The 11722-nt window shown below is 55.6% G+C and overlaps 1 protein-coding gene across 1 annotated transcript in view; it reads right to left on the bottom strand.

Annotated features, from left to right (window-relative positions):
* Positions 1–2114: 2114 nt before the first annotated feature.
* Positions 2115–11722, bottom strand: part of LOC131421187 (cholesterol 24-hydroxylase) — a 31914-nt gene continuing 22306 nt past the window's right edge. Inside the window, exons 10-15 of the mRNA XM_058567909.1 lie at positions 10040–10112; positions 7606–7690; positions 6837–6947; positions 3502–3590; positions 2705–2771; positions 2115–2498 (exon numbers count right to left, since the gene is read on the bottom strand). Of these exons, the coding sequence (XP_058423892.1) occupies positions 2115–2498; positions 2705–2771; positions 3502–3590; positions 6837–6947; positions 7606–7690; positions 10040–10112 (809 nt within the window). The remainder of the gene's footprint in view (positions 2499–2704; positions 2772–3501; positions 3591–6836; positions 6948–7605; positions 7691–10039; positions 10113–11722) is intronic.

Raw genomic sequence — 11722 nt, 5'->3', positions numbered from 1 at the left:
CTGCCAGGCCTCCCGGGAAAGCCCTTCCTTCCCCGGAGGTGACAGCTGTCAAGATGCCACCGCCAGTGACGGTTACAGCCGGCGGGTCTGCAGCACGGACGTTGACAGGCTCTGTGCTAAGCACGATCCACTCAGAACGCTCTCCACTCTCCCACCCAACCCTAGGATGTGGGTCCGATTTGTTGTCTCTTACAAATGGGGAAACTGAGGCCCAAGCCCCACAGCCAGTGACAGGTGAGGGTATGATTTGACCCCAGGAGGCCTGGCTGCAGAGCCTTGGGCTTAACCCCGTCCAGCCTGCCTGGACCCCAGGGGTTGACACCAGCCCTGTGCTCATTGGGGTCTCCTGGGGGGCTGGTGTGTGGGAGGGGTGTGGAATGGACAGGTGTGGGGGCTGGTGAACCTCAGAGAGGAGTTGCAGAGAGCAGGGGTGGTCACAGCAGGTCAGGTCCCTGAAAGCAGTGCAGGGCTGAGGGCCCGGGAACTAGACCAGAGGAGACAGTGGCATTTGGGTGGCCGTGGGAAAGGGCTGCTTCTGTGCAGGGCAGAGACGAGCAAGGGGTGGGTCTGACCATGCAGCTGGAGGCAGAGCCCGGGCACACTATTCTCAGAGCCACAAGAGATTCTGGGGCCCCGGTCAGGGAACTGGAAACGGAGAGGGCGGGGGTGTAGCTTGACAAGGGCCTAGCCGAGTGCTCAGGTCAGGCAGGAGGCTAGGGGAGCAGGAGGGCCCTTACTCTGCAAGGAATCTCAGCTCAGAGGCATCCTGAAGGCCGGATCCTCTGCCCAGAGGCTCAGACGAAACTACTAGTGTGGTTCCACGGCCAGCCTGGGCTGGGGGGTCGGGGGGGTCCGCCCTAGTACGGTGCACGCACCTGTACTGCGCACATCACTTCCTCCCCTGAGCCTGAGTTTCCTCTCTGCTACCTGGGAAGATCAATTGGAACTGTCGTTTCAGACTGTGGCAAGGACCCAGGAGAGACGCACAGCAAGAGCCAGCCCGAATCCATGCCCTCCCCCATGTGGGACGGGACCTTTCTTGAGCACGTACCCTGACTGGGGGTGAGGGCGGTTTGTTCTCTCTGCATGCAGACAAGCTCCCAGCTGCTAAAGGAGAAACTCAGGGCAGGTACTTTTCCTTGATGGGCCCAGAGGACACAGCGTGCCATATTTACTGCCCCTTGGCCACCCCTCAGCCCTGCAGAGGAAGGGACGGCTTCTCCCACCCACCCACTGCTGTGAGAGTCATAGTCTCATCACGTGGGCCAGGCCAGGACGGGCAGCATCGTGCCAGCAGGTGCAGAGGACGCTGGGGCACGTGAGACCCGGTATGCGTGCTCAGCTCCACCCAGCTGCCCCCGAGAGAGGGCCCAGGGGCTCTGGCCTCTGTGAGGCCACCTGGGGCATCAGTATCTTTGTCGGGAGTGGATTAGACCACACAGGCCCCAGGGCCCCAACCTTCTCCAATCAAGCTCTCAAAACCAGTCCCCAGCCTGTAATCCCAAGCTCACACTACACCCAGGAGCGTGGTCTTGTGTATAACACAAGGAACAGGCTTCTACTAACACAGGGCCATTCTGGTCACCTGGGCAGTCTTCTCTCAAGGTGGCATTGCCCGAGCATCTCCAGGGGTAGCTTCCAGAGCAGCGCCAGCCCTGAGAGAGACCGACCTCAACATCACCCCCATTTTAACAGACAAGCAAACGGAGGCCAGAGCGCCCTGGTCTGGTCTGGCCGTTCATTCATGCAGTCAACACATATTTATTGAGCATCGACTCTGGGCCAGGCCCTGGGTGGGCATGAGGGGCTCAGAGACAAATCACACGCAGACCCTGCCCTCAAGGTGCTCACAACCTGGCAGGGTGATCTGTCACATCAGAGGACACTCATGATACAGTGTGGTCAGTGTGGTGTTAGAGGTAGCACAGGTGACCAAGGGAGTACGGATGAGGGGCCCCTGGCCCGGCCGGGGGACAGCAGGGAGGGCTTCCTGGAGGAGGTGACACCCAAAGAGGGCTTTAGGGAGTGAGCAAAAGTTAGGGTGTCCCAGCAGAGGGAGTGGCCTGTGCAAAGAGGTCGGGGGAGACAACCACACATCTGCGTGGCAGCTGGAGTTAGGCAGGGGCCAGTCCAGGAAGGGCAGTGGAGTTAGCAGGGACAGGGAGCGCTGGGGGCGTGAAGCAGGCGGTGGTTGGCAGAGGGCCCGCTGGGAGCCAGCGTGGAGGGCGCCCGAGGAAGGGGGCAGGAGAGCAGGGTGGGAGGCAGTGGGGTTGCAGAGGAGGGGGCGCAGCCCTGGCCCAGGAGTCCGGCCCCGCCCCAGGCCCCCTCAGCAGGGCGGGGGGTGGGGGCGCGGGCTGCCAGCCGCGGGGCTGCAGGGTGCACAGCACGGGGTCCAGTGGCTTGAGCGTGGCCTGCTCCTGCAGCCCGAAGCGCTGCCCGGGCACCAGCCGGAACTCGAGCCTCTGCAGCAGCTTGGCCATGACCACCTTCACCTCCATCTGCGCATGCGGGGGCGGGGGAAGCGGGTCAGTGCGCGCAAGTCACGCAGGCGAGGAAGGATGCAGGAGGACGGCGGGACGAGCGACTGAGCACGGCCGCCGCGGCCGCTGGGGGCCCGGAGCAGGGCTCTGAAATGCTTTGTGGCCCAGGACAAGCCGCCACCCCTGCGGTCCCTCTGGGCAGAGAACCCAGCCCCGGCTCCTACCTGCGCAAACTGCTGCCCGATGCAGGAGCGGGGGCCCAGGGAGAAGGGGAAGTAGGTGAACCTCGGCCTGCAGGGAGAGAGGCGTCAGGGGGCGGTGGCAGCCCCGCGAGGCGGCCCCCACAGTAATGACAGAACCAGGCCCTGCTGATGGCCGGCTTTGGGCCAGGGCTGGTCTTTGCACACACCGAAAACAGCAACAGCTGCCTCTGCTAAGCTCTGGCCCCGCATTTCCCCATTTTATCCTCCTCTTGGGCCTTCCAGAAGGAGCTGCTATCATCCCGGTTTCACGGATGCAGGAGCTGAGGCTCTGAGAGGCAAAGCAACTCGCCCAAGGTCCCATGTCATCTGCTCGTTCAGCTGGTCACACGTCCAGTTCTGGGCCGAGTCTGGGTCTGGACTCGGGTGGTCTGTTCCTGGAGCCCGGCTCCCCCACTGCTGCTTCAGTATTTTAACGCAGCAACCTCCAGAGGGAGCCATTGCTATTCCCATTTCTCAGATAGGAGCATCAAGGTCGGGGAGGTGCCGTCACTTGCCCACGTCACACGGCTTCCCCGTATAAGGGACTGGTTATGAGAATGAGCTTTAGAACCAAACCCCAGCTCTGTCAGTTACAGCTGTGCACCCTTGGGCAAGTTACCTAACCTCTCTGAGCAGTGATTTCCTCCCCTGTAAAAGGGGGCAGAGTGGGGTTCTGGAAAGCATGGCTCAGTGGACACTGGCAGCTCAGAACAGAGGCCGCCGAGACCGTCCTTCTCCCACCAGGCCTCTGCTCCTGGACAGCTCGAAGAGAGACTTACTTGGGTGCTTTGGGGCTGAAGCGATCAGGGTTGAAAGTCAGCGGGTCTTCAAAGTATGTGTCCATCCGCCCCATGACGTAGGTGCTGAACTGCCGGGCACAGGATCCGCTTATCTCTGGGTCCAAGGATTGGTCCCTTGCACCTCCCCGACCCACTGTGGCCTCCCAATGGGGCCACTTGGAGCAGAGTAGCCCCCCCCGCCACCCCCCACCCTTGCTCTACTCTACCCCCCATCTCCCCAGCCTCCCATCTCCCCACCCACCCATCTCTCCACCCACCCATCACCCCACCCCTGTTCTACCCTACCCACCCATCTCCCCAGCAACCCATCTCTTCACCCACCTATCTCCCTACCCACCTATCTCCCCCCCCCAATCTGGGCCAGTGTGGGATCCCACAGGCCCCTGGAAAGTCTCTAAGAGGAAGAAAGGGGACAGCCCCATGTACCAACGACCAGCTGGGCATGCTACATCATCCCAGGCTTGGCCCCGCCCTGTGGGGGAGCTACAATTATCCCTATTTTACAGATGAGGAAACTGAGGCTCAGAGAGAGGTTCATGACTTGCCTGAAGTCACCTGGTGAGTAAGTGGCCAAACTGAGATCTGCTGGCCTCAGGTCTGCTATGGGGCCATCTTTCTCTGGATCCCTGAGAGCTGTTACCATTCAGGTTCTCTTCAACACAAGGCTTGCTTCAGTGGGGGTGGGATGGGGGAACTGCAGACCCCCACTAGCCTTTCACTTGTATGCATGGTGCCTTCTGATCAGGGTTAATGCTCCAAGCGCCTGGCCCCCAGGGGCCATACATGACCCCCATAACTTGGACCCTGGGTGCTGGCCTCTGCCTCTTCCGCCTCTGCACTAAGTGCCTCCCTGAGCCCGCTCTGCCTCTGGTTCTCTGTGCCGAGTCCAGGGCAGCTGGGGGTGGAGGAGGGGCCTGGAGCTGAGCTCTGAAAAGTGAGTTGGAGCATAAGCTGGGAGGGTCTGAGGTCAGCAAAGGGCACCTACTATGTGCCAGGGATTTTGCCAGACACATGATGTACATTATCCTGTTGACTCTTCTCAATACACTGTGACTCGGGCACCATCATCCCCGTCTTACAAGGATGACATTGAGATCCAGAGATTCAGGGTCTTGCCTGAGATGACCCAGCCAGCCTGAAGCAGGGCTGGGATTGGAGCCTGGGGCTGCCCACTCGTAACCCAGGGGGCTGTACACCTGGGTTGAGAGTCAGCACAGGGCCTTGCCCTGCCAGGTGTAAGCGCATTCTAAAGAGAGGGTCATTAAGGCAGGTGGTATTGGTTCAGGGGTGTTAAAAAAAAAAAAAAAAAAGAGCAGATGAATAGAATAAAGAAACACACGTAGATGAAGCTTTGATACACACTGGAGAAGGCATGGCAGAGGGGGGGTGCTACTCAACAGATGAGGCTCGAAGCACATCATTCTCCACATGTAAATATAAATATGAGTCCTGTTATGGGCTGAATTGTGCCCCCCCCCAATTCATATGTTGAAGTCCTAACCTCTGAATGTGACTATATTTGGAGATGGGGTCTTCAAAGAGGTAATTTTAAAATGAGGTCACTGGGTGGGCCCTAATCTGATAAGGCCTAGTGTCCTTCTAATAAGAACTAGTGTCCTTACAAGAAGAGGAGGTTAGGACACAGACGAGTGAGGACACAGGGAGAAGATGGTCACCTACAAGCCAAGGAGATTGGCCTCAGAAGGAACCAAACCTGCTGACACCTTGATCTCAGACTCATGCTCTCCAGAACTGTGAGAAAATAAATTTCTGCTGTCTAAGCTGCCTGGTCTGTGGTCCTTTGTTACAGCAGCCCCATCAAACTGATACAGATCCCAACCTCACACCACTCACAAAATCCATTCCAGGTAGATAAGAACTTAACTTTCAAAAGAAAAATGTAAATTGTTAGAGGGCAATGTAAGTGAATATCCTTCTGACCTCAGCGTAGGGAAGGATTTCTTAAGTAAGACAAAACAAGAAAACTAAACACTAAAAAATTAAGAACTTCAAATCATTAAAAATACCTTAACAAAGACAAGCCACAAATATAGAGACAATATTAGCTACACATATACCTGAGAAAGCATTAATATATGAAGTTTTAATAAAGGTTTACATAGCAATAAGACAGACAACCCAAGAAAGAGAAATGGACAGACCCCTCACAGAAGAGGAAAAGCCCCGTAGAGCTGCCCTACCTCACCAGTAATCAGGAAAGTGCAAATCCAAACCACAGTGAAATACTTTCCCAGCACTTATTTGATTAGCAAAAAATAAGAAATTAGACCATTCTAAGGCTGGGGAGAATGAGGAACAACAGACTCTCTCTTACACCACGAGTGGGCACTGAGTTGGCACAGCTACTTTGGAAAACAATTTGGCACTAGTTTACAAAGTTGATCACTCAGATGTCCTACAATCCAGCCCTTTCACTCCTGGGTACATGCCCAAGAAACATGTTTGCATGTTGCATTAGGATGTGCAGACAGGAACACTGACAGCAGCAGTGGTGCTCATGATAGCAACAAACTGGAACCTCCCAAATGTCCATTGACCCCAGAATCAATAGGCCATGGTGGTCTCTTCACACAGTGGAATATTACACAGCAGTGAAAACGGATGGCCTACAGTCACATGTGGAAACCTCCACAAATCTTAGTAGATATTATAGAGTCACAAAGCAAGTCCTAGAACATATGATTGGGTGGGTGCACACACACATACACACACCCACTGAGGGGACGGCAAGGACAAAATTCAGGAGAGTGATTGCTTCTGGAGGGCAGCAGGAGAGTAGCATGTATGTAGATGATTATATTCTAGTTTTGGGGGTGTGTGGTGGGTTTAGGGGAGGTCATTATGCATGAATGGATGCCTGAATGAATGAAGAAATGAATGGGGGAGTAAACAGACGAAGAGACAAAATGTAAAGGAGGAAGGAGGAGAAAGTCAACCTCAGTGGGAGAAGGGGCTGTGGAGCAGAGAGAAAAGGAACTGGGACAAATTTGGGCCAGCTGTGAAACTGAACACAATCCATATCTGCCCATTGCTGGCTGTGTGACCTCAGGAGAGTGACCTAACCTCTCTGAGCCTCAGCGCCCTCAGCTAGGAATGGGGCACCTCCCTTCCAGAATCATCTGCTGTAATCTTACACTGGACTGTGCGAAGTGGGAGAAAAAGATCACACAGGGTTATGGTGACAGTCAAATGAGAACGCACAGGGCAGCCTGTGTTGATAACGGGGCCACAGACTCCCCTGACCTCAGAGGAGAGCCCCAAATACGGGGCAGGCAGGCAGGGCCCCGACGCACCAGGAGCGGGGTGTTGCCGGGGACTCTGACCCCGTCAATCAAGGTCTCCTCCTCCAGCAGGCGAAAGGTGCCCCATGCTGGAGGGTATAGCCTCAGCGACTCTTTGAGGACCTACAGAAGCCACGCGGGGAGATAATGAGAGAAGTCAGGAGATCCCACAGAACGTGCCCTGGACCCATGTCTGCTACCACTCACAGTGCAGAATGTGCACCCACATCCAGGACTGGGTCCTGGACCCCTGCAAAGTTAGCTTTACCTTTCTCTCCAACTCCTCCTGTGACAGAAGAAGAAACTGAGGCCCAGAAGGGGGTTGTGCAAACCACCATGGCAGAGACGGGACGGGGAGCCAGGCCTCCCTCTGAACCAGGGCTCCCACTGACCCAAGAACGCCAGATGACTCAAGCAAGGCCTCCTACTGTGTTTTGTCAGCGAGGGGAGGGGTCTGCTGAGCCTGGCTCCCTGGTGGGAAGCTTAAGGCTTGTGGAACCCTGGCCTGGTTGGGAAGCGCAAATACAGCAGCATTTACTAATGGACTGGTCTCCAATCTGGGCTGCGAGTTGAATTTACCTGGGAGGCCTTAACAATGCTGCTGCCCAGCTCCCGCCCCCAGCCCCTAGATGCATTGGTCTGGGGGCAGCCTGGGCAGGGGAATTTTTTTAATCTCCTAGAGGATTCTCAGGTGCAGTGAAATTAGAGAACCCCTGTACTAAAGGCCTGACCCGATGGATCACCCACATCTGCCCAGAAGCTTCTCTCTCACCCCCCACACCTGGGACAGGTACTGCAGTCTCCCCAGGTCCTCGCAGTCAAGGTGCCTCTTAGAACCGACGACCTCATCCACCTCGGCCTGCAGCCTGTTGGGTCAGAGGCAGACAAGTTCATCTCCAAGGAGCGACCAGTCCCACGTTATTTTTAAGAAGAGGGGATGGAAGGAAGTGTGCGAACAGAGGCCTGGGGTCCCCCACCTGCACACACTGCCCACCCCATTGTTGAAGACATCCAGGAATGACCATGTCCAAACCAAGATCTCAGGAAGTTAGGAACTACGTTTCCGGCCTTACAACATTCACCCTCTGTGTTTGCTGCTTGGAATCGGCTGCAGGAAATAAATGCACCACAGAACCAGGTCTTTGCACAAAGAGGCCTATCATCCTGGCTCACAGCAGCCAACAGCTGGAAACGGCAGAACAGGGGTGCAGGGATGCGGGCCGAGTAAACTTTGGGATGAGCACTGTTAGCATAATATGCAGCACTAAGGGTGGGTCTGGACCACTTCTCACCCATCAGGAGGGGACAGAAAATAACAAGTGTTGCCAAGGATGTGGAGAAATCAGAACCCTTGCGCAATGTTGGTGGGAATGTAAAATGGTGCAGGTGCATATGGAAAATAGCCTGGTGATTCCTCAAAAAATTAAACATATAGTTACCATATGATCCAGCAATTCCACTCTGGGAATATACCCAAAAGAATTGAAAGTAGGGTCTCAAATAGATCTGTGCACACCCATGTTCATAGCAGCATTATTCACAGTAGCCAAAAGGTGGAAGCTACCCAAGTGCCCATTGATGGATGAATGGATAGCCAAGATGTGGTATATCCGTTCAATGGAATATTACTCAGTCTTACAAAGGAAGGACATTCCGACACACGCTACAGCATTGATGAATCTTGAGGACCTTATACTGAGTGAAACCAGCCAGTCACAAAAGGACAAATCCTGTATGATTCCACTTACATGAGGTCCCTAGAGGAGTCACATTCACAGAGACAGGAAATAGAATGGTGGGTGCCAGGGGCTGGGGGAGGGGGAATTAGTGTTTAATGGGGACAGAGTTTCAGTTTGGGAAGATGAAAAGAGTTCTGGGGATGGATGGTGGTGATGGGTACACAACAACGTGAATGAATGTACCTAATGCCACCGAACTGTACAGTTAGAAATAGTTAAATGGTAAATATCATGCTATATATATATATATATATTTTTTTTTTTTACCACAATATGAAAAAAAGAGTGGATTTGGAAAGAGGTAATAATAATGTGGGGCAACGTTGTGATAAGATACATGGTGGAATTCGGTAGTTAATCATGAACTACCTCTGGGTGGGTGGGTAGGAGCACCATGGGTAGATTTATTATTCTTATCATTATTATTATTATTTTAACTTTTCTGCTTTTTTCCAAATTTTTTATAAAGAACATGTTCCTATTAGATATTTTTAAAAACCCAGTAAACCATTTGATCGTATCAAGCAGAGGCTCACGTCTGCCTTTTCTGCTGGTGCTGACGACTCACGGCAGCCCTTTCCCCTGCCCGGAGCCCCCACGTGAGCCCGTGGGTTTCCGAGTCCTCCTGCACTTGGCTCAGTCAGTCTGCACAATGGTCCTCGAGGGAAGCTTCGTATTTAAGGAACCACTGGCCGGGCTCAAAAGCGCTCTCCCCAGGGACGCCCTCCTTTGTCTCGCCAGTGGAAGACAAGCGCTCCCTTAGCACTTTGGTTGGAATTCTGCTCGGTCCTGAGTGCCAGCCCCGGGCCAGGCACTGGCTACACCACGGGGAGGGAGAGAGCCGTGGTCCCCGCCCTCTTGGAGCTTCTGGTTTCAGGACTGAAATAGACTTGAACCGTCCCAGGAGGAAATGCATTAGCGAGCTGGGAGGAGCGTAGGAGGGGAAAACACAGAGGGGCTGCTTTAGGGGTCTGAGAAGGTTCTGAGGAGGAGGAAGGGGGAGAGGAGAAGGGATTTGCCAGGAGAAAAGCAGGGAGAGGAGCTTCTGGGAGAGAGAACAGCCTATGCAAAGGCCCTTGGGTGAAGAGAGGCAGGACACATTGGGGCCGGCCCGGTGGCGCAAGCAGTTAAGTGCACGTGCCCCACCGCTGTGGCGGCCCGGGGTTCGCTGGCTCGGATCCCGGGCGCACACCAACGCACCGCTTGGCAAGCCATGCTGTGGAGGTGTCCCATATAAAGTGGAGGAAGATGGGCAAGGATGTTAGCCCAGGGCGAGTCTTCCTCAGCAAAAAAAAAAAGAGGAGGATTGGCAGATGTTAGCACAAGGCTGATCTCACAAAATAAAAGGACACATTGGAGGGGCCTCAGCCATGGGAGGCGGGAGCAGGTGGTCTTCCAGGAACAAGACGTCAGACAAACCCCTTCGCCAACCTCAAGGGAACCCCCCCACCACCACCAAGTCTCCCCTCTCCATACCTCGCCAAGATCTCGGGCTGGCGTGACAGCTCCATCACTGTGAAGGCCAAGTGGTTGGCAGAGGTCTCGTGACCTGCAGGAAAGAGGCGAGGGGCAGCTCCATATGGGCCTACGGGGCTGCTGGCCCAGCCCGCCTGGCCTCTGAGACCACAAGGCCCTGGGGGCAGTTCAGGTTCCCTTCTGCCCCCTGTGGCTGAGCTGGGCGTACAGACATGGTGGAGGTCCCTGTCCACCTCCGCGTCCCCTGTGCTGACCAGTGTAGTCAAGTAAACGGCATTTGCCCCCCTGTGTCTGGTTTTCACACTCTAAGAGCCCCCTCTTCCAACCATCCTTGAGCCTTGCCCAGCCTGGAGGGATGTTCATCCCCACTTTGCAGAAGAGAAACTGAGGCTGAGAGGCACATGTGTCTCTTAGGTCCCTCAGCAGGAGGAACAGAGCTGGGACTCAAGTCAAGCAAGGTTTTGAGCCCAAGGCCCGTGTTCTTCCCAAGCTATGACACCAGCCCCCAAGGTCTGGAGAGGGCAGACCCCTAGCCACCAGGACCACCGGGTGCCTTCCCCCTGAGAAGGTGGGGGTCACTGCAGGAGGGCCAATTCTGAGTTCTTGTGGGATCTGGTCAAGTGGATAGAGTCAAAACCCTCCCAGTTGGCCTGGGAGGGAACCATCAGAGTTGCTTGAATTTCCCCTGATGGGGCAGGTGGCTTACCAGGTGGCCACCACGGCCAGCCAAGGGGCCTCAGGGGCCTGCTCGAATGCGAGAGAAGGGCCCCCACCTACAGTGAGCAGGTGCCTGGACCCGGGGCCCAGCTGCTCCCAGGGCAGGACGGCGGGTGAGTCACAGCCAGGGGACCCCAGAGGGAAGGGGCTGGGGAGGGAGAGCAGAAGCCGCCAGAAGTCTTGGTCTGGCCCCGGCTCTGCGTTGCCAGCTGTGACTCAGTTTCCTTGCAGGACAAGGCGAGGAGGGACGCAGCTGCCCTGCTCTCCCCCGCCTGCAGTGTCTGGACACAGGGCTGGGGGTGGGCTTTGAGGACATGAGGGGGATTATTAACCCTCATTGGGAGGCTGAGTGGAAGCTTGGGGAGCACCTCCAGGCCCCATTTACAGATGAGGAAACTGAGGCCCAGGCCACAGGGCCAGCCTGGGGAGGAGCCACATCCAGGCCTGGGCTCCTGGCTCTCAGGGCCCCGGCCAGCCGTCCGTCACTCAGCAGCATTCTCTGTCAGGCACCCTGAACTCTCGCTCCAACACTAACCATCTCTCCAGGTCTCCTGGGCCGTCTGCGCAGGCCTCCCCCACCGGGAGGGCCCCCTCCGCCCCACCCACACGGCAGACCGCCTCCTCCCTCACAGCTCTCTTGTAGGGGAGGCAGGCTTGCTCGCTCCCTCCTCTGAAAATCCACCGCCCAGCAAGATTCCCAACCAATTCTGTCTGTCTGTCCGTCCACCTCCGCCATCAGAACATGAACTGTCCCTCATCTCATTCACTTCCGTCTTCCTCAGGCCTACGATTCATTCACTGGCTCATTCATTTCATCCAATCGTTATGGGAACCTGGGAATACACAGGTGAGCAAAGCCACATCACCCCTCGCTCACTGAGTGTGCAGTCTGGTGGGGAGACGACCTCAGCGAACTACCACAAATAAATACAGGACACTGAGACGTGAGGGCAGAGAGGAGCCCTG

Source organism: Diceros bicornis, chromosome 24 (assembly GCF_020826845.1).
Source record: "Diceros bicornis minor isolate mBicDic1 chromosome 24, mDicBic1.mat.cur, whole genome shotgun sequence".
NCBI classification, from domain to species: Eukaryota; Metazoa; Chordata; class Mammalia; order Perissodactyla; family Rhinocerotidae; genus Diceros; species Diceros bicornis.
The sequence above is the reverse complement of the archived record's forward strand: the minus strand, read 5'-3'. Positions and strand labels throughout refer to the sequence as shown.